The sequence below is a fragment of the Mycothermus thermophilus genome (genome assembly GCF_041956435.1).
Source record: "Mycothermus thermophilus strain CBS 625.91 unplaced genomic scaffold VTJ04scaffold_6, whole genome shotgun sequence".
NCBI classification, from domain to species: domain Eukaryota; kingdom Fungi; phylum Ascomycota; class Sordariomycetes; order Sordariales; family Chaetomiaceae; genus Mycothermus; species Mycothermus thermophilus.
The window spans coordinates 2,292,448-2,316,647 of record NW_027191432.1 but is presented as its reverse complement, the minus strand read 5'-3'; the positions used below and the strand labels follow the sequence as shown (position 1 = coordinate 2,316,647).

The window sequence follows — 24,200 nt, the reverse complement described above, 5'->3', positions numbered from 1 at the left end:
GGCCGCATTGCCCTGCCAGGAGCTTCCGGTGCTCTAGCCTGCCGTCATCGGGCCTTATCAGTTCCGAAGGCGAATTCCGCGCACGATAAGCCGCGGCACACCATCAACTTCCTCGTAACGGGCGTCATCCCGCGTCGCTTTTGGGGGAGTGGGCACGGCCCAGATTGGGCTAGCTGCAGCAACCGTCCATTGCATCGCCGCTAAGAGGGGAAGACCCGCGACGTTATCGGGACGGGGGGTTCTGGACCGAGACGATGCTCGATCTGGCCGACGTCGCACCCCGGGCCGATCTGTCAACGGCGGACCCCGACCGGTCAGCTCCGGGACGGGGCCCGGCGAGGAAGCCCCGCTCCGAACACACCTCGGATGTGTTCTCTGCCGCCATCCGATCGACGGTTCTCTCGGGTCGCTTCTCCCAATGCCACCGACTGTGAATACGTCTCCGGGAACCTCGCTGGGCCTCCTCTCCAACTGTGACCTCTGTCCATGTGCTTCCAACATGTGCTTGGAAACTTGAATGCGCCAATTGTCCTTACGGTCAGGCTAACCTTTTGCTTGTTCCTTCCAGATCCTTCTGTCGTATATTAACGACCAAGCCGCCGTTGTACCGGATTCGGATCACCCAAACACCCCGCCCCCGTGCAGGCACCGTCAGTCAAGTAGCCGAGCATGGGTGCCTACAACATTCCCGAGGATTTTGATGATCGGGAGATTCACCTCGAGGCCCAGAAGGCGGAATACCACCCTTACGAGTACCAGACTGAGAATAATGAATCGTGGGCTGGCGCACTCCCGGTGAAGCAGGGGTTGTACGACCCATCCCTCGAGAAAGATGCTTGCGGTGTCGGTTTCGCCTGGTGAGTGTTCTCGATGTCGACGGACCTTTGGGGGGCATCGCGCTGACGGTCAAACAGCCACATTAAGGGCAAGGCCAGCCACAAGATCGTCTCCGATGGTAGGTTCTGCGACACCCGATGCGCCCGTCAACTACCCAGCTAACATGTGTGTAGCACGGAACCTCCTGTGCAACATGACCCACCGCGGTGCGGTCGGGTCAGATGCGCGCGACGGTGATGGTGCTGGTGTCATGACGGCCATCCCTCATAAGTTCTTCATCAAGAACTTTGAGCGCGAGCAGGACATTAAGCTCCCGCCCCCGGGGCAATACGCCGTGGGCAACCTCTTTTTCAAGCCAGACGAGGAAACGGTGAACGAGTCAAAGAGGCAATTGGAAGACATTGCCGAAGAACTTGGCCTCAGGGTTCTGGGGTGGCGTGCGCCACCCGTTGACTCGTCACTTCTGGGCCCCGCGGCCGCCTCCCGCGAGCCCACCATCCTACAACCCTTCGTCGTCCTGAAGGAGGCGTATGGCTCGGGCAATGCCCCCGAGGAAGGCGCCCTGGAGAAGTTCGACGAGCGGACCTTCGAGAAGCAACTCTACGTCCTCAGGAAGAGGGCGACACACACAATTGGTCTCCAGAACTGGTTCTACATTTGCTCCTTGTCCAACAAAAACATCGTCTACAAGGGGCAACTGGCACCGGTTCAGGTGTACCAGTATTACCACGACCTGGTAAATGCAGACTTCGAGTCCCACTTCGCGTTGGTCCACTCGCGCTTCTCGACCAACACATTCCCCTCATGGGATCGTGCGCAGCCTTTGCGCTGGGCCGCGCACAACGGTGAGATCAACACGCTCCGCGGCAACAAAAACTGGATGCGCGCCCGCGAGGGTGTCATGCGTTCGAACGTGTTCGGCGACGAGCTCGAGAAGCTGTACCCCATTGTCGAGGATGGCGGCTCCGACTCGGCAGCTTTCGACAACGTGCTCGAGTTGCTCACTATCAACGGCGTACTCTCGCTACCTGAGGCCGTCATGCTGATGGTCCCCGAGGCATGGCAGGGCAACACGCTGATGGACCCCAAGAAGGCCGCTTTCTACGAGTGGGCCGCCTGCCAGATGGAGCCGTGGGACGGCCCGGCACTGTTCACCTTCGCCGACGGCCGCTTCTGCGGTGCCAACCTCGACCGTAACGGTCTGCGTCCCTGCCGCTTCTACGTCCTGGACGACGACCGCATCATCTGCGCCTCCGAGGTCGGCACCATCCCCGTCGAGCCCGAGCGCGTCGTCCAGAAGGGCCGCCTCCAGCCCGGCCGCATGCTGCTCGTCGACACCCAGGCCGGCCGCATCATCGACGACAAGGAGCTCAAGGCCGCCGTTGCCAACCGCAACGACTTCCGCTCCTGGATCGACTCGAAGCTCCTCACCATGCCCGGCGTCCTCGAGAAGGTCGGCGAGACCAAGGGCATCGACATCTCCGCGAAGCCCGACGACTACAAGGTGCAGGAAGACCCGCTTCTCCATGCCTTCGGCTACACCTTTGAGCAGGTCACCCTGCTGCTGGCCCCGATGGCTCAGGACGAGAAGGAAGCGCTTGGTTCCATGGGTAACGATGCGCCGCTGGCTTGCCTGTCGGATGCTCCCAAGCTCCTGTACGAGTACTTCCGCCAGCTCTTCGCCCAGGTCACCAACCCGCCCATCGACCCCATCCGCGAGAGCATCGTCATGTCCTTGGAGTGCTACGTCGGTCCTCAGGGCAACCTTCTCGAGATGCACCCCTCGCAGTGCAACCGCCTGCTGCTCCCCAGCCCGATTCTGTCGATTGAGGAGTTCAACGCCATCAAGAACATGTCGACCGTGTACCCCGAGTGGACCGTCAAGACGATCGACCTGACCTTCCCCAAGAAGGAGGGCATTGAGGGCTACATCAGGCACTTGGACTTCATCTGCGACGAGGCCACTGCCGCCATCGAGGCCCGCGACCGCATCATCGTGCTCTCGGACCGCAACACGAACAAGGACCGCGTCGCCGTCTCGACCCTGCTTGCCGCCGGTATGGTGCACCACCACCTCGTCTCCAACAAGTGGCGTGCCATGGCCGCCCTCATCGTCGAGACGGCCGAGGCCCGCGAGGTCCACCACATGTGCGTGCTGCTCGGCTACGGTGTTGATGCCATCAACCCCTACCTCGCCATGGAGTGTATCCTCAAGCTCAACCGCGAGAAGCTTCTCAAGAAGAAGCTCACTGACGAGGAGCTCATCCGCAACTACAAGCACTCGTGCGACGGCGGCATTCTCAAGGTCATGAGCAAGATGGGTATCTCGACACTTGCCAGCTACAAGGGCGCCCAGATTTTCGAGGCTCTCGGTATCGATGACTCGGTCGTCAACCGCTGCTTCCGCGGTACCGCTTCGCGCATCAAGGGTGTCACCTTCGAGCTCATCGCCGAGGATGCGTTCCGCTTCCACGAGCGCGGCTTCCCGTCGCGCGAGACGGTCGGCGTCAAGGCCCTCCCCGAATCGGGCGAGTACCACTGGCGTGATGGTGGTGAGGCTCACGTCAACGACCCCGTGTCGATTGCCAACATCCAGGACGCTGTGCGCACCAAGAACGACAAGTCGTACGAGGCCTACTCGAGGTCGGAGTACGAGCAGATCAAGTCGTGCACGCTCCGCGGCATGCTTGACTTCAAGTTCGAGGAGTGCAAGCCTATCCCCATCGAGCAGGTCGAGTCGTGGACCGAGATCGTCCGCCGCTTCTGCACGGGTGCCATGTCGTACGGTTCCATCTCCATGGAGTCGCACTCGACTCTTGCCATCGCCATGAACCGCCTCGGCGGCAAGTCCAACACGGGTGAAGGTGGTGAGGATCCGGAGCGCTCGCAGCGTTTGGAGAACGGCGACACGATGCGCTCGGCCATCAAGCAGGTTGCCTCCGGCCGCTTCGGCGTGACCTCGGCATACCTCGCCGACTCGGACGAGCTCCAGATCAAGATGGCCCAGGGTGCTAAGCCCGGTGAGGGTGGTGAGCTGCCCGGCCACAAGGTCTCCAAGTCCATCGCTCGCACGCGTCACTCCACGCCTGGTGTCGGTCTCATCTCGCCCCCTCCGCACCACGATATCTACAGTATTGAGGATCTGAAGCAATTGATCTACGACCTCAAGTGCTCGAGCCCGCGCGCTCGCGTGTCGGTCAAGCTCGTGTCGGAGACGGGCGTCGGTATCGTCGCCTCGGGTGTCGCCAAGGCCAAGGCCGATCACATCCTCATCTCGGGCCACGACGGTGGTACCGGTGCCTCCCGCTGGACCGGTATCAAGTACGCCGGTCTCCCGTGGGAACTGGGTCTGGCCGAGACGCACCAGACGCTCGTGCTCAACGACCTCCGCGGCCGTGTCGTCGTGCAGACGGACGGTCAGCTCAGGACCGGTCGTGATGTCGCCATCGCCTGCCTGCTCGGTGCTGAGGAATGGGGCTTCGCGACGGCGCCCTTGATCGCCATGGGCTGCATCATGATGAGGAAGTGCCACCTCAACACTTGCCCTGTCGGCATTGCTACCCAGGATCCCGAGCTTCGTGCCAAGTTCAAGGGCACGCCGGAGCACGTTATCAACTTCTTCTACTATGTTGCCAACGAGCTCCGTGCCATCATGGCCCGCCTGGGCTTCCGCACGGTCAACGAGATGATCGGCCGCGCCGACCTGCTCAAGGTCCGCGAGGACATCACGAGCAAGAAGATGAAGACCATCGATCTCTCGCTCATCTTGACCCCGGCCCACAAGCTCCGTCCCGGCGTCGCCACCTTCAACGTCCGCAAGCAGGACCACAAGCTCTACATCCGCCTGGACAACAAGCTCATCTCGGAGGCCGAGCTGACCCTCGACAAGGGCCTGCCTTCGCGCATCGAGTGCGACATTGTCAACACGGACCGTGCCATGGGCACGTCCCTGTCGTACCAGATCTCGAAGCGCTATGGCCAGTCGGGTCTGCCGACCGACACGGTGCATGTCAATATCAAGGGTTCCGCCGGCCAGTCGTTCGGTGCCTTCCTCGCCCCTGGTGTGACGCTCGAGCTTGAGGGTGACGCCAACGACTATGTTGGCAAGGGCCTGTCGGGCGGCCGCATCATCATCTACCCGCCGCGCTCGGCCGTGTTCAAGGCCGAGGAGAACATCCTCATCGGCAATGTGTGCCTCTACGGTGCCACGTCGGGTACCTGCTTCTTCCGCGGTGTGGCGGCTGAGCGTTTCGCCGTGCGCAACTCGGGTGCCACGGCCGTCGTCGAGGGCGTCGGTGACCACGGCTGCGAGTACATGACGGGCGGTCGCGTCGTCATTCTCGGCAGCACCGGCCGCAACTTCGCGGCTGGTATGTCGGGCGGCATTGCCTACGTCTTGGACCTTAACAGGGACTTCCACTCCAAGCTCAACGCCGAGATGGTTGAGACCAGCACTCTTGAGGATCCCGAGGAGATTGCGTTTGTGCGCAGCCTCATTGAGGATCATCACCACTACACGGGTTCCGAGCTCGCGGCGCGCATCCTGCTCGACTTCAACCGCGCTCTTCCTCGCTTCGTCAAGGTCCTGCCCGTCGACTACAAGCGCGTGCTCCAGGAGGAGGCAGCCCGCAAGGCGGCCGAGAAGGCCAAGCAGTACCACCTCCCGCTGCTCCCCGGCCTTGCTAGGCCCAAGGAGGAGAAGCCCGCGGCCACGACTTCCAAGCTCCAGGACATTGAGGAGACGGTCCGCGATGATGCGGCGGACAAGAAGAAGGCGTTGGTGCTCGACAAGACCCGCGGCTTCATGAAGTACAAGCGGCGCAGCGAGAAGTACCGCAGCGTCCCTTCGCGCATCAAGGACTGGGCGGAGCTGTCGTCGCGTCTGGATGAGGACGAGCTCAAGTACCAGTCGGCGCGATGCATGGACTGCGGTGTTCCGTTCTGCCAGTCCGACACGGGTTGCCCCATCTCCAACATCATCCCCAAGTGGAACGAGCTGGTGTTCCAGAACCAGTGGCGTGATGCCCTGAACCGGTTGCTCATGACCAACAACTTCCCCGAGTTCACTGGCCGCGTCTGCCCTGCGCCGTGCGAGGGTGCTTGCGTGCTCGGCATCAACGAGGACCCTGTCGGCATCAAGTCGATCGAGTGCGCCATCATCGACCGCGGCTTCGAGATGGGCTGGATGGTGCCGAACCCGCCCAAGGTCCGTACCGGCAAGAAGGTTGCCATCATCGGTTCCGGCCCGGCCGGTCTGGCGGCTGCCGACCAGCTTAACAAGGCTGGCCACAGCGTCACCGTCTACGAGCGTGCCGACCGCCCCGGTGGTCTGCTGATGTACGGTATCCCCAACATGAAGCTCGACAAGCGCATCGTCAAGCGCCGTACCGACTTCATGGCCGCCGAGGGTGTGGTGTTCAAGACGGGCGTCTCTGTCGGCGACGACATCACGCTCAAGGAGCTCCGGGCTCAGAACGACGCCGTCATCATCGCCACCGGTGCCACGGTCGCCCGCGACCTGCCCATCAAGGGCCGCAACCTCAAGGGTATCCACTTCGCCATGGAGTTCCTGCACAAGAACACCAAGTCGCTGCTCGACTCGGGCCTCGAGGACGGCGCCTACATCTCGGCCAAGGACAAGCACGTTGTGGTCATTGGTGGTGGTGATACCGGCAACGACTGCATCGGTACCTCGGTCCGCCACGGCGCCAAGAGCGTCATCAACTTCGAGCTCCTGCCGCAGCCGCCGCCGGAGCGCGCCCGCGACAACCCGTGGCCGCAGTGGCCGCGCATCTACCGCGTGGACTACGGCCACACGGAGGTGCGCCAGCACATGGGCAAGGACCCGCGCGAGTACTGCATCATGTCGGAGGAGTTTGTGGACGACGGCAACGGCAACGTCAAGGGCATCAACACGGTGCGCGTCGAGTGGACCCGGTCGGCCTCGGGCGGCTGGGACATGAAGAAGGTGGAGGGCTCGCAGCAATTCTTCCCTGCCGATCTCGTGCTGCTGTCGATGGGTTTCCTCGGCCCCGAGGCCCGCGTCCTGGGCGACGAGATCGAGAAGGATGCCCGCAAGAATGTCAAGACGCTGCCGGGCAAATACTGCACCAACGTCGAGGGCGTGTTCGCGGCGGGCGATTGCAGGAGGGGACAGTCGTTGATTGTCTGGTATGTTTTGACTCTCGCTCACTCACATGGATTTCTGCACATCGTTCTTGGACAAATATGCTAACACGATTTTTTCTACAGGGGTATCAACGAGGGTCGCCAGTGCGCGCGCGAGGTCGATCTTTACCTCGAGAAGTGCACCAACCTGCCCGTCACGGGCGGTATTGTCAAGCACACCACCGAGGAGGTGTTTGCGGCCGCCGAGTTCGCCGAGAAGGTGGCTGCTACGGCCGCCAATGCCCCGGCTCCGGTCGAGGCCCCTGCGGAGGAGACTGCTCCCGCCGCCGAGGCTGTGGAGGTCGCTGCTTGAATACATGATAGAGTGGTGGATGCGGTTCGGCGTGCATTTTCTTTGTTGGTGAGAAGGCGGGAAAGTATATAGCTGGATGGATGCATTGGATGGGAGGGAGGTTTTTTTCTTTCTTTCTTTCCTGTTGCTCTGGTCACATCATGTTGTTCTGGATCCTATAGGCAGTTGCTGTTCTCGTTTTTTTCATGTTGATTTGCACGGCTTGCGCTCATCAGATCGGGGAGAGGAAGGGGGCATTAGTTATGACTTGTTCTTGCGGTGCTTGTTTGCTTGCACTTTTGATAGTCATTTTAGGTATATATTCATGAGAAATAATGATTTGGCTCATTGCTCATCACCATCCCTACTTGACTGGCCTCTGTTGCTATGTCTATTGTGTACGTTGGGTAGTGTATTCTGCTCGGCTTGGGCTGTGATAGAGAAGGTGGACGTTGCGGTTTGAGAAGCCTCACCGACGGACGTTTGGTAGAGAGACTGTCCATGACCCCAAAAAAGTCTCCAACACGTGGGACGGTTGATTGGTCAATGGCTGCTGGTGTCCATCCAGCTGATGACGGGATGTCGTCACAAGCTGCAGTTGATAACACCAGCGGGAGCGGGAAAGCTTCCGGATTGGGGCAGAAAAGAGTCAAACATATGGTTGATGATGCGGCGGATAGTTGTACCTCACATGGAAAATGAGACGGGTAAGAATATATGGTTGTACACCAGAGTCAATTAGGTAATGTCCTGAGTACCTCTTGAATTTATGTTCACCTGATCATCATGTTGTTGCTGGTCTTGAGAAACTTGAAACAGTCGAAAAGTTGGAGCTTCAGCGCCAAGCTTCTGACAACAGGCGCATCTCGGCGCTGCATGCAGCAGGCTTCCAGGGCCTGCATGGTGTTTGCAGTGGGTCTGTTGGCCTCGGACATGACGTGGGGCGAACTTCCAGGTTCGTCTTTCCATGAATCTTCTTGTCTTCCTCCTCCACTCTTCTTGCCTTGCGGATAGACTACCGCTGTGCTCCAACGCCATCGGTGTGCGCTGGAAAAGGGCCACTCGTTTGCGGATCCGATTGAAATCGTTCATCAATTGAGGTAATTCCATAATTATTTTTTTGTTCTTGAAGGCGGTCTTTTTCTCGTCCTTTCATCCATACGAACCTCCATCTTCAGTCCTTGCGCAACCAACACCACCAGTTACACGCCCGAGAAACCCCAACAACAGTCAGACTCACAAGCGCAGCCTCCCGCTGCCCGTTTCCCGTTGCCCAACATGCGCTTCGGCAAGACCCTGCGGCAGTCCATCTATCCGCCATGGAAGGACAAGTACATCGACTACGCGAAGCTCAAGCAGATGCTCCGCGAAGATCGCCCCGAAGACGAGGACGAGCCCTGGACCGAGGAAGACGAGAACCGCTTCTGCGATGAAGTATTCAACGTCCAGCTCGAGAAGGTCGCCCAGTTCCAAGCCGAGAAGGTTGAAGACCTGAGCCGCCGTGTTGAGGCCGCTTTCGAGAAGCTCAAGGACATGCCCTCCGCCGAGGGTGAGGCCGGGAAAGAACCACAACATGCCACCACCGCCACCCCCGAACAGCTCAAGGAACTCGAGGCAGAACTCGACGCTATTACAAACGAGGTCAAGCAGCTCCAAAAGTTCAGCAACATCAACTACACTGGCTTCCTCAAGATCGTCAAGAAGCATGACCGCAAGCGTGGCGAGCATTACAAGATCCGCCCCATCATGATGCTCAGCCTGTCGAAGCGTCCCTTCAACTCGGATCAGGCATACTGGCCCCTGCTCACCAAGCTGTCGCTCATGTATTTCGCCATCCGCCAGCAGCTGGAGGAGCCTGGCACCGTTCCAGAGATTCTTCCTGCCGAGCCGGATGAGCAGGCCGAGGTTCACAACGGCCACCGCTATACCGCCCACAACTTCTGGGTCCACCCGGACAACTTGCTTGAGGTCAAGACCTACATTCTGCGCCGCCTTCCCGCGCTTATCTACAGCGAGCAGTCGGCCCGCGAGGCCGACGGCCAGCAGGACCCCACCATCACCTCGCTCTACTTCGATTCTCCCAAATTTGATCTCTATGCCAACAAGGTCGAGCGCTTGCCTGAGGCTTCGTCGCTGCGCTTGCGTTGGTATGGCCAGCTGAACACGAAGCCCAACATCTACTTTGAGCACAAGGTGCTGCACGAGAATGGCAGCAACGAGGAGCGCCGCTTTGCCATCAAGGAGAAGTACATCAAGGCGTTCCTGGACGGCGAGTACAAGATGGAAAAGACCATCCAGAAGATGGAGCGCCAGGGTCAGAAGCCCGAGGTCATCCAGCAGTTCCGCGACACGGTGGACGCCATCCAGAACTTCATCCGCGAGAAGAAGCTCGCCCCGATGATCCGCGCCAACTACCGCAGGAATGCCTTCCAAAACCCTCAGGACGACCGCGTCCGCATCTCCATCGACACCGACATCGCCTTCATCCGCGAGGACGCCCTCGACCGGGATCGCCCGTGCCGCGACCCGAAGAATTGGCACCGTCTCGACATCGACAGCGGCAATCTTACCTATCCTTTCAGCACCATCAACCAGAGCGAGGTCTCGCGTTTCCCCTATGCCGTTCTCGAAATCAAGCTCAAGGAGGACAGCAACCGCAGGCGCCCCGCCTGGGTTCAGGACCTGATGGCCTCGCATCTCGTCCACCCCTGCCCGCGCTTCTCCAAGTTCGTCCACGGCACCGCCTCCCTGTTTGAGGACTACGTCAACCGCCTGCCCTTCTGGCTGGCCGATCTCGACACCGACATCCGCAAGGACCCCCAGACCGCGTTCGAGGAGGAAGAATCCCGCCGCGCCCAGCAAGCCGAGACGGAACAGGTCGTCGGTAGCTTCCTCGGCACCAAGATCGGCTCCTACAAACCCTCGCACGGGTCGCCCATAGCAAGGTCGTACCTCGCCGAGCGCGCCGCCGCCGACGCGTCCGCGACCCCGCGCTCCCACACCTTCCCGACCGACGCCCGCGCCTCCACCGCCAGCCTCGGCGGCGACCACTCCCTCCCCGGCGACATCGACGCCGAGCAGTCCCAGAACGGTGGCGGCGGTGGCGGCCTCAACTACGGCACCCTCTCGTCCATCTTCCCTGGCTTTTCGCTGTCCAAGTACTCGCGGGCCCGCCGCGCTCGCGAGGCACTGCTTCGGAGGCGCCGCGACAGCCTCGCGTCGCTGCCGCCCGGCGTCGTCGAGCCGACCGAGTGGATCAAGAACTCGGGCCCGCTGCAGATCGAGCCGAAAGTGTGGCTCGCCAACGAGCGGACGTTCCTCAAGTGGCAGCACATCACGGTGCTGCTGGGCGGGCTGGCGCTGAGCTTGTACTCGGCGGGCGGCGCGGGCAGGGACGACGCCCTGGCCCGGTGGGTGGGCGTGGGGCTGCTGGCGGTGGCAGGGTTCGCGGCGGCGTGGAGCTCGTGGGTGGTGCGCAAGCGCAGGAACATGATTGTCCAGCGCAGCGGTAAGGACTTTGATTTTGTGCTGGGCCCGCTGGTGGTGAGCGCCGCGCTGGGGTGTGCTTTGGTGGTGAATTTTGTGTTGGCGGTAAGTTTTCCTTTTTCTTTTCTTTTCCTCCTCTGCTCTCAGGTTGATATTAAACGGGGTGGGATGCTGACTACATGTGGTTATAGTATGAGAGGTATTATAGCCAGCCGCGGGATAGTGTTGACGCCGGGCTTGGTGCTGCCGTGGCGGATGCCGCTGCCGCTGCTGCTGCCACTGGCAGTGTGAGCGCGATGGGGGACTTGAGGATATGAACGGATGATGGATAATCATGGTGTAAGGGTTTGGAAAGCTGAAAGTAAAAATTGGCTACCTCGGTATATATGGGACATTCTGTATAAAGGAAACGGGACATAAGGGGTTTGAGTTGGGGATTCTTCGGTGGGCTGAGTTGGGTAAGATACCTAGGATGGTTGGGTTGACTACGTATACGGTGTATGATAGCATGGTTTAGATTGCATGTTTTTAGCATGGTTTTTTTGCGGCTTGGGATGTGTGTTGATATGTTTTCCCATGGTGGTGGCGTGTGTGGTTGTTATGTACCAAGGAGTTGTGAAGCAGCCTGCCTTGAGAAAATACCTGAGGTATGCTCCTGGGTCAGATTCCTGAGGTATCTGAGTGTTGTTACATCCCGCTCAGCATGGCCTTGACAGTTCTTTGATGCTGAGCCAACGACACACATATGCCCACCCTCACTATACTTCAGACGAAGATGAAAATCTACAGTCAAAAGATGCTGACATTGACTTCTCTCAAGTATCTAGGTATGTTGAGCCAACTAAATGAGACTCTTGAACCTCGCTAATACAGTACCTATCTAGGTATCACGCGATCTAGCTCTCCATACCTAGGTAGAGTCCGAGCTCTTTGAGTTGCCTAACTCGGAGTGTGGTTCAGATATACACTAGAACGGGTAGATACGGCCTTGGTGATTGTGAAGTCGTCTCACGAAGTTCCCCTCTTCCTGAGGTGCCTACCCTAACCCAGGTAAGTATGTACATACATATTTAGCTAGCCTAGCTGCTGAAGGATGTGTTTGGTAAAGCGTAGTGCGGAGTGCAGAGGTGGCGTTGCACACCTGCATGAAGTGTGAGGGGTAGGTAAGCTAGCTAGCTAGCTAGCTCTAGCTATCAAGGGGAGGGGGGTTGGTACGGAGTAGGCCAGGTTTGTTGTTTGGTGTTTGTGTGTGGTTGGCGGTTGGCGGTTGAGTGGACAAGTCACGAGGTATGGACTACGGAGTACGTAGGTTTTGTTACCAGTGGCTCAGTTGGCGCAACGGTTTGATCTGGTCAGGGGGAGGGAAGAAGTTGGAATGGAACAGGCTCGAGGGGATACTTGGGGTTGAGGGTTCGGACATTGGTAACCTAGGTAGCTAGGCCTGACGCACAAGAGACTGGGGATGCCATGGAAGCAATGTGCCAATGTGCCCGTGCAACATAGTACGTACTTACTGTGATTTACATGGATGGCATGTGTGTTGAGCATCAGCTGCTCGGTGTTGGGGTGACAAATGGTTTAACTAGTCTGTAGATCTGTCGTTACTCGAGTTAGGTGGTTGAGGTTTGGTTGCTCGGATGAGGGTAGATCTTAACGTGATGGAGCGATTTGGTCTTGAAGCACGGACCGAACACAGACAGGGTCCGGTGTAGATCATGAGTGAGTGGTGGTCTGCTTGAAAATGGCCATATCGTAGTGGTGTATAGAAAAGGAAAGGATGGCCCGGTTCTCGTCTTCATAGCAAGCCTGGATGCAGCAGACCTTAGGCATGTCTGCCTGAGGTGGACATGCACCGTTGGTTTGTCTCCTTTTCCTGTCATCAATATTTCTGTTTGCCTGCAGTTTATTTGAGACGCGGGGACGTTCCTTCCTGGCACACACGCAAGCCAGTACAGAGTACATTGATCGGAGCTTGCAAAGGCAGCTTGGAAGTTCGCTGGTCTGCTCTGATTCCCAGGCAGGGCAAGAAACCTGAAAAGGCAGTCGACAGGATCAGTTCTACCGACATACAGAAATCAGGCCTGCACCAACGACGGGCCATCATGGCTCTCTTTCCTCTCAACAAAGGCATTTCCGTGGCTACTTGTAGGTCTGACCAGAACCGCATCGATATGGCCATCCATTGATGACTGGGCTGTAAGTTGCCGGAGACGGGTGGTCTTGGGAGCTGCAGATGCACGGCCCCACCCCGAGCCCAGCTGTCCAGGTGGACGGCTGTGAGTGGAGACAGTAGAGTCGACGGCTTCCGAGCCCCGCCCCGCCTTCACCGTCCGAGTGTCCCGGCAGACAAAGGTTCTGGCCAATCATATCGAGGCATGCGCGAGAGGTACCCCTGTCAGGTGCCAGGTGCCGGCCGATCTGTTTGTTGGTGGCTGCCCAGTCCAGCAGCTTTGTTTCTTCGATCTTCTGGGGACTGTGCTTGGCGGCTTCAGCTTCCAAGGCACTCACCTCACCGAACCTCGCATCGACAAACCAAATGGCAGAGAGGGGAAGCTTGCCAGGTTCCCCTCCCTCCTAGCGACAGGAGGCTGGGATCGTTGTCAGGCAGGCACACGAATCTGCATCCAGGCAGAACGGAAGGCATTATTTGTTTCAAGTAATATTGGAAGGGTAGTTCGGGTTGATGGTGGCGTGAGTCTCATGACATTGTCGATGCCGATTCTACCGTCACCGCTGCCAGGATTCTTTTTTGAGGAACACATACCTAAGGTTCCATCGCCATTGTACGTTGTTTTCGCCTCCGCCCGAACGAGCGAGTACCGGCATTAGCGATGCTCGGGCCGCCCTTTGAGGGTTTAACGTTAACATTAGGGTGTTGAGCATCGGGCTTGGCTGGGCTCCGGAGTCCGTACGCTACCCTGCGGACCACGACACAGCTCCGTTGCTACCCTATGTATGTTGTGCAACACGGTGTCAGTCGACTTAAACAGGTTCGTCGAGCTGGATGTCGATGGCCATGTCGGATCATGATCGCGTCAGTTTCTGGATGGCATTCTCGTAGACGAGGCAGACATCTCTTGACCAAGACATCCTCGCTGCCGTTGGACGTTGAACTGCAGCTGTTTTCTGCATCCTCTCCTGTATTTTGTCTGCAGGACCTCGCCTGGCCATCTGCAGCTTTCATCTTGTCTATCCGTATTACATCGCACCGTTTGTCATATCCTGAGTAATCCAAGTCTTTTGGATTTCTCAGCCTCATAGACAGGACCTAATATGTCCCCTCCAGCCCGCGCTTCGGAAACGCGAGGCACGGCATTCGATGCCCTTCTTTCGCCGCTGCCACCCTCCATCAACCAAACATCACCACCAAACCAAACAAGAGCATTAGTGGGCTCGATGCCGTCCTCACCAATCGCAAACACGCACCAATTCCGATCGATCCGTGCCCCTCTTCCAATTTCCAACCCTTCCCATTCTTGACCTTGCCATGCCCTGATGTCCGGTGAGGTGCAGACAGACGTGTCATGTGGTTCGCGCCCCGGAGTTGCGGACTTGCTTTAACAAAGCAGAAGCGGCGGCGCTCAACCTCGCATCGGTCGTCTCGGGTTGTCTCAAGTCATCAAACGCCGGGTCCCAGCCGCCAAGCATCTCGGCCCGCGATTGGATCTCCACTTGACGCCGCCACGGCTCCGGGCGGCGCACCCGGCCAATCCAAGCTTTTGTGTTTGCTAATACTGTGTTGTACTGTCTGTGCTCCTCGTTTTTAGGTCTTGGATCTTCGTGTAAGTCATTGTCGTCGGCACCCCTCAAGCAAGGACAGCAGACACAGCTCGATCAGCATTTACTATACTGTGTAATTATGGCTGGCTGAGATGATGAGCGGCTGGCAGCAACAAGGAACACAACCAATGCCAATCCGTGCCCTGACCCGTGACCTGACCTGCCAGGTGCTTCCAGGTCGTCCGCCGCCGCCGCCCCATGGTCTTCCTGTTCGTCGACCTGCCTGGCTAAGCTATGTTTGGTGATGCTGTTTGTAATGGTCACATCAATTCACAGAACGCCGGCAGACAGACAGGGGAGAAACAGGGCAGCCACATGGCCACATGTCCACGGGACCTGGCGAGAGGAGAAGGAAGAGGAGGATGCTCTGCAGATCGCCTCTCCCCTCCTCGCCTTTCCACTCGTCCGTCCATTCCGGCGCTGCCGTCGTCTGCTGCTGCTAGAGGACACATCTCGGGATGCGAAGGCAGTCTGTCGTTGGCTGGACGCCTTAACGTGTCGGCATCCTGCATGGCCACGAATGGCATCTAGTTCGCCCGGCCTGCTCGCTTACACACACCTCAGCTCCCGTCCGGCAGTTGCTGGGCAGAGCATGCTGTCAGGTTCTTCTTTCGACTTCCTGCATAGGTGAGCATACCGATGCCGTGACTGGCCATGGATGCCGTGCCCATTCCGTTCGATGATGCCCTGAGCTGTAACCGTACCGTGTCGTACCGTGTCCATGACGTGGGAATGGCCTGTGTGTTTTCTCTCTCTGTGGCTGGCTGAAGAGAGATACACAAAGAAAGAGAGGCATGAAGTTCCTGACTTCCAGATGAGTTCCAGATGCTTCGGTTGACGAGTGAGGGCTCTCTCTCTCTCTCTCTCTCGAGCGGGTGCCGGCCGGTCACCTTACCCTGCGGCTTTCTGTGGACCCCCGGGATGGATGGATGTACGGCACACCGCACGCCCCTCCGTCCATCCCGACTTACATACACGGTACCCATACAGACTCTAGCTGGTGTCTTGTTGCATCAGCAGGGTCCTGGACGACGCCAGCGGCTTTCTTGGCCGGACTTGTCGGAGATTCGCGTGTAAGACGCCCACAGGAGCTCGGCTGGTTGGCATATATATAGCCTCACCCTCCTCTTCGTGAGGTTTGCTCTGCTCCCAATAACTGCCGATTCACTTGTACCTCATCCATCCTGCCTCCGTCTTTTCTGTAACCAAATACCGTTTCAGTCGTTGGCCGGAAGTCCCTACATACTCCATAAACACCACACTACAGGAGTTCACCGCAAAACATCACCCACCATGGTCGCCATCGTGGCACGCAACAACGCCCTCGAGGACCACCCGCCCTTCGGCGACCAGCAGCTGAGCAAGAACGGCTCCAGCTGGCTGTACGCCGTCACCTCCCTCTTCGGCTTCGCTACTGTACGTCACCCCATCCTCTCCCATCGCCCTCTATCCGATCCATCCCTACCTTACTAACTCTCTTCCCAGCTGGTCTTCTTTGTGCTGAAGTTCCGCGCCCGCCACGGCGAAAAGTTCTTCCACTATCTCTTTACCATCTCCTCCCTGGTCGGCGCCATCGCCTACTTCGCTCAAGCCTCTGACCTCTTCTTCGACACTGTCCTGCAAGCGCACCAACTCGACCGCTCTGGTCTCTCCCGCCAAATCTTCTGGCCCAAGTACCTCTTCTGGATCGTCGAGTTCGGCAACACCATCCTGGCGCTCGGCGTGGTCAGCGGCGTGTCGTGGGCGACCATCATCTTCAACACCGCCCTCTCCACCATCTGGGTGGTCAGCTACGCCGTCGCGTCCGCCACCTTCACCAAGTACAAGTGGGGCTTCTTCAGCTTCGGCACGCTGGCTCTTCTCTTCCTGCTCGTCGGCGTCGTGGGCGAGGGTCTCAAGAGCGCGAACCGCGTCGGCGTCAAGAGCGACTACCTCGTGCTCAGCGCGTGGGTGGCGCTCCTGTGGGTGCAGTACCCGCTGGCCTGGGGCCTGACGGACGGCGGCAACTATCTCGGCGTGACGCCCAGCTTCATCTGGTTTGGCATCCTCGACGTGCTGCTGACCGTCTTCACCGGATTCGCCTGGCTGTTTGTCTTCGCGCCCCGCTGGGATTATGGAAAGCTCAATGTGGCTTTCACTCAGTACGGCCGCGTCGCGCAGCAGGCGGGCACGTTCCCCGAGAAGGACGGCCCGGCTCAGCCTACTAATGCTTAAAGGCACTTTGGGATGAGCTGGTTGCTGGCACGGGGAAGGATTGCTGAGTCATTGATGGGCACAAACCTTTCTCGATGACGGCGGCTCGTCTCGGATCGGATTGATGGAGAGATGGATAACGATGGGCGCCACGTCCATCCGCCGCCTCTCCGAACAAAACTCAACTTGGGTGTGTTATGGGTTGGTTTACTTGTTTTTGTTTTGAGATACCCCTACGCTCGTTTGATACCCACGGAGGATCATGATTTATGGATGGATGATGGAATGATAATGATCAGGAGGGAAACTCACCCAAGCTTTTGGATGGTGGGATGGACACCGTTAATGTCTAATGTCGTATATAGCGGCAAGTCAAGCAGATGAAAGTATGTCCATCCCTAAGCTCCTCTTCAATGCATGGAGAATGAAAAATGGAGTGTATTGGTGAATGGTGCTGCCAATGTCTGATCCGCCCGCAAACTCAATTATCGATGATAATCGAAGCGAAGCAAGCGCGAAGCTTGCTTTATGTAAAATCTCACAACTCTTCGCACCAACCCGCTCATGTCAGTCAATGAGACGATCTCCCTATCTCTAGTACAACCTCATTCAGCCCCCCAGTCACACTTCCGTAAAAGAAGACACAAAATTATGGTTCGAACATGGAAGTTGAGATCAAAGCCCATGAGCCGCATCCTCAGGGTTGAGGTCAATCTACGGAGCACGTAACACTCATTCCTCCAAAGTCAAGAGACCCCAATGGCATGACACTGAGGAAACTCAAAGTAAGTAAACCTCCGATCTCCTTGGAATTGCCAGGACTGTAACCACTTCATTCCACATCTTGTTCGTTACCTGACCTAGCTAGCTTCGATACATAACAGTACTGGAACTAAAAGAACATCACCAGCGGAGAAATCAGTCTAGTAGGACTGCTCGATCAATCAAGAAAATACGACAGGAAGAAAAGAATACTGAAACGACCGACTGACTACTCAGTATATATCCATCACGGACCCTTCCCCTTCCCACTATAGTATTTATATAAGTATATCGTCCCAACAAAACACATCGCATTATCCTCCATTCCAACCCTCAATATCCACATATCCATACCACGCTACCACATACAGAGCAAAAACACATTTTCCACAAAATGCCTCCCAATACTCGTCATCATCATCTAGTGATCAAACATACAAGGAAAACTGAGAAGTAGTGGAATGGGATGAAACAAAATCCTCAAAACCTGCTAACGACAGTAACCCATCACCCTGTGTACAACCCAAGCCATAACACCAATCCAACCATCACAACGACGCCCATTTAAATCCCCACAGGAGGAACAACTCCCTCAGGAACGCCCTGAACAGGAGCACCAGCAGCAGGGACAGCAGCAACTGGCACCTCCCCACCAACCACAGGGGGAACCACACCGAGGTGCTGTTGCTGGACCCGCATCTTAGGCACAGCAGGCTGGGCGACGGGGCCGAGGCCAAGCATGCCAAGGCCCTTGTAGATGAAGACGCCAGACATAAGGACGAGCAGGGGAATCTAAGCAAACCAGTCAGCAACCGATCCCATCAACCAGCACACCAGAAGTAGCAAGGGGGAACATACCCAAATGAAGAACAGATTCCGATCCCAACTCATTCTCTTCAAATTCTGCGCGTGCGCCCTCCTCAACGTGGCCTGCTGCTCCTCGGTAATCGCATCCTTGCGTCCGATCTGCAGCAGCGCGGGAATCTCCTGGCCTTCCGAGTCATCGTCGTTGCTCTCCATCATGGAGGCAGCAGCAGCTGACGTCTCAGCCCTGACCTCCGTCCGATCAAACAGCACCGCGCACTTCTCGTCAGCTGCAGCCTCAACGGCAGCCTGGGCGGCCGATCGATGCTTGGCGTCCAGATCGTTCTGGTTCCGTTGCTGCTGGGGGAAGATTTCATCATACGCCGGCGGCGGGGTAGCCGCCTCCTTGTTCGAGAAGGGGGACAGGTGCTGCAAATCGGCCTCGTCGTCGGCAGCGCCCGGGCGGGCACCGCCAATCATGGTCGCCAGGCGTTGCAGGACAGCGTTATCGGGCAGGGGCGGCATGCCGGGCATCTGTGGGAAGTTGGGGAACTGAGCGAACTGTGCAAATTGAGCGAACTGAGGCAGCTGCGGGAGCTGAGGAAGCTGTGGCAAGTACTGAAGATGCGGGCCCATCCGTTGCTGGAACTGTTGGAACTGGGCCGCTACCTGTTCCTTGATGGCCGCCATAAGGGCGCTCGTGGCATCGGTGCCGCGCCGCCGCGGCCGGACCGGGCTTTCCATCCGCGCAGGGGTGTTAGTAGCACTCCTGCGACGCACGCGAAGCTCGAGCGGTTCTCCAGCACCGGTGCGTTCCCGCTCGTCGGAGGAGTAGGCATCCGAGTATTCTTCGTCGTCGCTGTCCTCCTCGGTTTCGGGCTCTTCGCTGGACGAATCGGCAACGGCCACCGGCGACATGACCATCGACGCGCGGAGAGACTTGAGGCTGGTGGAGCTGTTGACACGGCTGCGCGACGAGGTGCTGCTGCTCTGTGACCGCCTGTGCTGCTCGCCGCGCTGGAGGATGCGCACCACCTCCTTGGACTTGGCCACATCGGCAGCCGTCAGACCAGCGAGCGTCCGCAGAGTAGGATCCGCGCCGTGGGACAGCAACAGGCGAACGATCTCAGTGTGGTTGCTCATGGCAGCCATGTGAAGAGCCGTGTAACCGCCATTGTCGCGCGGGTCGGGGTTGGCGCCGCGTGCAAGGAGGCCGGCGACGAAGCGGTGGAGGCCCATCTTGCAGGCGAGGTGCAGCATGGTCTGCCCAGTGGCCCGCCTGCGGAGGTTGAGCCGCGGTTTCCTCGTGGGATTGCTGAGATCCATCAACTCCATAAGCTTGAGCAGGTTGTGCTCTAGGTTGTCCACGCCGCGCTGGTTTGCGCCGTCGACGCCCGACATGTCGCCGCCTGGTGACGGATAGCAGCTTGATGACTCCTTGATGATGCGGCGGGCGAACTCTGTCGGATCCTCGAACGTGCCTGTCAACTTGTTGCCGAGGATCATGAGAGCAGTGCGGAGCAGCTGCTGTTCGCTGTCGTCGACGTAGCGGAACCACTGCGGGGCTGTATTGATGCCCTTGATTGTAACCGGAACCATGCCTGGAGTCTCTGATGGCGGTAGCAGGCAAACCAGAGACTCGGATGACCAATACGCGGTACCTGGTGCCAGCTTCTCTCCGAACATAACCTGCATTCCGGCGTCGAAACCCTGGCCCATCAACGTGACTTCGATACCTCCCGCCACAGGACCCTTTCCCGGGATAACCTTAAAGATTGCCCGCTGCGTCTGCGTCTGCTGCGGCCGACTCGGGGCACCGATAGTGTTTGGCGCGGGCCGCGGGCCGGTGGTCGGCATAACAGGTGGGCCCTGACGAGGAGTCGGCTGTGCGCCGAACATGGCAGACATGGCCGCCAAGTTCGCAACGCTGGGCGTCCGGCTCGGCCCTGGCGAGAGCATTGGGGTGTTGCTCGTAGTCTGGGGACCATTGCCAAACAGGTTCGTCGCATCGGGGGTGGCGGTGCCTGAGCCGAACAGATGAAGATCTGGAGGCGCCGAGAAAGCTGGAGGGGGTGTCGGAGAGAACGATGACGTAGCCGGAGTCATCATGGCCGAGTTCTGGGCCGTATTCGGCTGCAACCGCTGCGATGACAAGAACGAGGTGTCGAGAGGAGTCATGGTTAGATCGCTGGGCAACTTGGTGATTGAGTGGTTGCCCCTCCTGCGCTTCGCCGGACCCGAAGTAAATAACGGAGATGCTGGACGGGAGAGGTGCGAGGCGACGACGGATGGCTGCAGCTGCTCCGTCGGTACGCTCGAAACAGGGACCGAGTCCGTGGAGCTGCGGCGGGTGGCCGGGATGTCGAGGTTGGGCGACGATTCGAGCGATGGCCCAGGTTTCGGGTCGCCAAGGCCCGCCATATCTTCCCGTGTGGTAAGCATCGAGCCCTGAGAGCCTGGCACAGGCTTTGTAATAAGGTTGGGACTTGTCGTCTTGTGGTCGTCGGTGATCATGATGGACTCGGAGAGCGTCTGAGCGATGAGCTTGCCAAGGTGATCGGTTAGGGTGAAAATAATCTGGAACCCTTGCTTTTCGGCATGGTGACGGCAGTAGCAGGCGATGCGCATAGGGGCTTCAACCTGCCAAAAGCGTCGAGAGCCGGTGTCTGGATGGTTCTGGAGAGCCCACTCCTTCACCTCATGAGTGTTGAAGACAATGACTCTCTTCGCCTCATCCGCCCTCCACGCCTCTTCATCCTGGGGATGTTTTGACTTCTTGCGGCCGGCCCGTTTCCTTTCCCTGCCGATGCAGTTCTCACAGATGCGCACCTCGCCACCCTCTTGCGTTTTGACCTCCTCCTCCTTGTCCGGGTCTGGTTTGGTTTCTGCGGCGTCCTTGTCGCGCACTCCGGCAGCCTCCTTGGCTCGCTGTAGCGCTGCTGTCCTGTACTTTTGCACTTGCATGGCACTGGTGCACACCAACATGGCGTGAAGTTCGAGCATGTCTGGAGACGGCTGAGGTGGCGGTTTGGACCAGAACTTTGGTTTGCTGATAGTGTGCCTCGGGAGGTGCACCTTTGTGACGCCGGTCGGAAGCTGGGGTAGCCGAAGTCGGATGGTAATTTGGGTTTCGACGCGGGATTTTGTGTTCGTCGCGCTGACCTCGAGTGAATACGGTCCCGGACCGTATTCCTGGTGATCTATCGGAGGCTGCGGGGCCATGTGCATCGGATTGGCAAAGAAGGACACTCCCAAAGGGAGCTGCGATGGGTTTCCAAAGACGGCGCCCATCATCCTTGCCATGGCCGCGGAGGCGGGTTGGGCATCTTGGGCGCCACGAAACTGGAACTTCATGCCGGTGTCTTGCGGAGGCCGTACCGACATGGACGATGCGGCATTCGTATCCATCTGCATCCCCGGAGATTCGAACGTAAAGGGCTGGACAAAATCCCCGTCAGTGTCAGATAAGCGATTTGGCTCTCTTGAGCAACCTACGATATAGCCGTCCTCGCCGGACCGAGGCGACGTCATGGTAGCATCTGGTGAGAGATGTGTAAGCGCGGAGCCGAACGGACTCCCTGTATCCATCGGGCTGTGCAGCTGTGACTGGTTCGGAGTGGTGCCGTTAAGAAAGTCGAAAGATTGATCGGCGCCGGTAGAATGCTGAAACCCGTTGCCCGCACCAGCACCAGGTCGAAAGTGGTCGGCAGTTATGTTCCAGTCCATCTTTCCATTAACGCCCATCTTGGACGTCTGATTCCCTGAAGGAGCGGTCATCTGGGTCAAGGAGGTGGCGGCGGACCGCTTGGACGAGTTCGAGTCGAAGGTCGAGGCACTTGGGGCATCCATGGACTGCGAACTGGTGCTGACGAAAGCCAGAGCCTCGGAGGGGGAACCGGTGTTTTGAGGCGCGTCGGGGGGCGCGTGGAACGACGCGGCGTCGTCGCTGCTCGGGTGGTGAGGACGTGGACTCGGTGCGTGGGAGCCGTAGAGGTCGGGGAGCGGACTTCCCTCGTCGGAGTCGATGAACTCGTTTGCAAAATGCGACTCGTGGATAAAGGCCGACATGTCAAAGTCCGGATCGCATATTGTGTGGTCGGCCATGGTTGCGGCTGCTGCCGACTGGCGATGGTCGGTCCGGGATCGATCAATGGGTTAGGTGATGTAGTCGAGGTGTTCGTGGTTTGGCAGAGAGTTGCTCGGATGGGACGTGGCTGTGGTGATAGCGGAGAGCGGCGGTTGGGACGGGTTGTCGGCGGGTGTTCGGATGGTGGATGAGGCTGGTGAACCTGCAATCGATGTGATCTACGGGAAGACTCAGCGCATCCCCGCCAAAAAGGAGCGTATGCGTATCAAAAGGCGGAGCAAAGAGGCCGGCGAGGATGGCGAGTTGGCTGTTGCAAAATGATTTTCCTCCCCGCCGATGGTCGAGAAATTGCGGACGGGAGGTTAATCTCGTCACCACAACAAAACCCAACCGGAGGCAAGTCAGGGCCACGCAACGGGCTGTGTCTCTTGCCAACTTGGCTAGCGCCAGGGTGGCTGATAGGCTGGGCGGTATCTTACCGTATCTTACGCTCTTGCTTTCCGTCCGATCTCTTTTGATCGGCTTCCAGGCACACTCCAGCCTGCAAGCGCAGCGCGGTCGGCCAACCGAACTGCTCCCACGTAACAACATACACGCGCCTCATTGGTTGACACCTTCGATACGGTTGCATCTCTCGTGCAGACACTTGCCATGGCAGTCCATGACCACCATGCAGTTGCGAAGGCGGAAGCAGCAAGGCACAGCAAGGTGTGCGCCAAGCTGCCATGGCGGTGAGAAGCTCCTTCTCTGTTGCTTCGAGATATGCAGCTCAAGATGCAGAGAAATCACGCTCCCATATCGGGTTTTGGATCGAGATCACGGAGTCAGAGAAAAGGGGACGTCCCTAGGTACCCTTCCCTCTCGGCAGCCGGACGGAGCCGTCGCTGCCAAGTGTCAAGCAAAAAGCAACCGAAACTCCACTTCCAATGGATTCTCCCTTCCCTCAGCTGTGTAGAAAAGCTCCAGAAGAACCAGATGATGAAGTCCACGGCGTAGCCGCGACCTTGAAATTGTCCACATCATCCAGCCAGACCTGGCAGTGACCCCAATTCACCAAACCAAAAATCGCCCAGATCGACCGCGAAGGGCTTGAGGCTAGTTATAGAGTAGCAGCCACATTAGCGCCTGTCGTTTGACAGCTGGAGCGGAGCATTTCCTTGAGGCTTGTGGATCTTGCTCGCCTCAGCAGCAGTGTTGGGTTTGTGGTGTCCGTCACCTTGACGGTCTCTGGGGTGTCAAACAAGCTCCACCGGACGGACTGCCGTAGAGGCTGGCTCTTGTCTCTCCCTTTGAGCACCTATGGAGACGACCGATCGGACAGCGACTCGGGGGCAAGACTTGTACACTCGACTCCAGAGGGTGAGGGTCGATGCTCAGAAGATTCAGGTAACCAGTGATCTTGTTCAGCCTTTGGCCAGCCATGGGATCTGGGATTTGGGTGTTTGTATGTATGTACATGCATATGTATAAGTACGGAGCAGGTCAGTCGCGCCAGAGTACATACAATTTTTGAAGTGGCGCCCAATCGCCTGCGTTTGCTGACATTTTGAGCGTCCAGCTGAGTTGCCAACAAGCTCTGTATGGAGGAACTAGCACGCTTGCGTTGACCATCAAATGAGTAACCTTGACACCAGTACGCTCTGGCTTCTCTTGCAGCCGTGAAACAGTCCGAAGGGTTGTTGGGTGTTAAGGTTTCTCTCGAGATTTGGGATACTTTCCTCCGTCATCACCGACATCCATTGTCAAATGCTGGTATGCTTGCGCTGAACGGACAGAAGTGACTCGAGAAAC

At 58.1% G+C, this 24,200-nt stretch overlaps 7 protein-coding genes across 7 annotated transcripts; 4 read left to right on the top strand and 3 right to left on the bottom strand.

Annotated features, from left to right (window-relative positions):
* Positions 1 to 669: 669 nt before the first annotated feature.
* VTJ04DRAFT_9251 (uncharacterized protein) lies at positions 670 to 7,318 on the top strand (the record flags this gene model as incomplete). The annotated part of the gene is made up of 4 exons (XM_069367778.1): positions 670 to 857; positions 915 to 955; positions 1,011 to 7,008; positions 7,090 to 7,318. 4 exons carry the CDS (start codon positions 670 to 672, stop codon positions 7,316 to 7,318), a joined length of 6,456 nt encoding a protein of 2,151 aa, XP_069216072.1.
* A 1,257-nt stretch (positions 7,319 to 8,575) lies between these two features.
* VTJ04DRAFT_9250 (uncharacterized protein) lies at positions 8,576 to 11,100 on the top strand (the record flags this gene model as incomplete). Its single annotated transcript, XM_069367777.1, has 2 exons — positions 8,576 to 10,888; positions 10,975 to 11,100. The coding sequence occupies 2 exons, from the start codon at positions 8,576 to 8,578 to the stop codon at positions 11,098 to 11,100; spliced, it is 2,439 nt and encodes an 812-aa protein (XP_069216071.1).
* A 3,205-nt stretch (positions 11,101 to 14,305) lies between these two features.
* VTJ04DRAFT_9249 (uncharacterized protein) lies at positions 14,306 to 15,286 on the bottom strand (the record flags this gene model as incomplete). The annotated part of the gene is made up of 5 exons (XM_069367775.1): positions 14,306 to 14,511; positions 14,728 to 14,790; positions 14,879 to 15,002; positions 15,117 to 15,144; positions 15,201 to 15,286. The coding sequence occupies 5 exons, from the start codon at positions 15,284 to 15,286 to the stop codon at positions 14,306 to 14,308; spliced, it is 507 nt and encodes a 168-aa protein (XP_069216070.1).
* A 570-nt stretch (positions 15,287 to 15,856) lies between these two features.
* On the top strand, positions 15,857 to 16,777 carry VTJ04DRAFT_9248 (uncharacterized protein; the record flags this gene model as incomplete). The annotated part of the gene is made up of 2 exons (XM_069367774.1): positions 15,857 to 15,979; positions 16,049 to 16,777. 2 exons carry the CDS (start codon positions 15,857 to 15,859, stop codon positions 16,775 to 16,777), a joined length of 852 nt encoding a protein of 283 aa, XP_069216069.1.
* A 111-nt stretch (positions 16,778 to 16,888) lies between these two features.
* VTJ04DRAFT_9247 (uncharacterized protein) lies at positions 16,889 to 17,968 on the top strand (the record flags this gene model as incomplete). Its single annotated transcript, XM_069367773.1, has 2 exons — positions 16,889 to 17,113; positions 17,756 to 17,968. The coding sequence occupies 2 exons, from the start codon at positions 16,889 to 16,891 to the stop codon at positions 17,966 to 17,968; spliced, it is 438 nt and encodes a 145-aa protein (XP_069216068.1).
* A 114-nt stretch (positions 17,969 to 18,082) lies between these two features.
* On the bottom strand, positions 18,083 to 22,426 carry VTJ04DRAFT_9246 (uncharacterized protein; the record flags this gene model as incomplete). Its single annotated transcript, XM_069367772.1, has 3 exons — positions 18,083 to 18,310; positions 18,377 to 21,760; positions 21,818 to 22,426. The coding sequence occupies 3 exons, from the start codon at positions 22,424 to 22,426 to the stop codon at positions 18,083 to 18,085; spliced, it is 4,221 nt and encodes a 1,406-aa protein (XP_069216067.1).
* A 43-nt stretch (positions 22,427 to 22,469) lies between these two features.
* Positions 22,470 to 23,013, bottom strand: VTJ04DRAFT_9245 (uncharacterized protein; the record flags this gene model as incomplete). Its single annotated transcript, XM_069367771.1, has 2 exons — positions 22,470 to 22,716; positions 22,889 to 23,013. 2 exons carry the CDS (start codon positions 23,011 to 23,013, stop codon positions 22,470 to 22,472), a joined length of 372 nt encoding a protein of 123 aa, XP_069216066.1.
* Between the last annotated feature and the right edge of the window lie 1,187 nt (positions 23,014 to 24,200).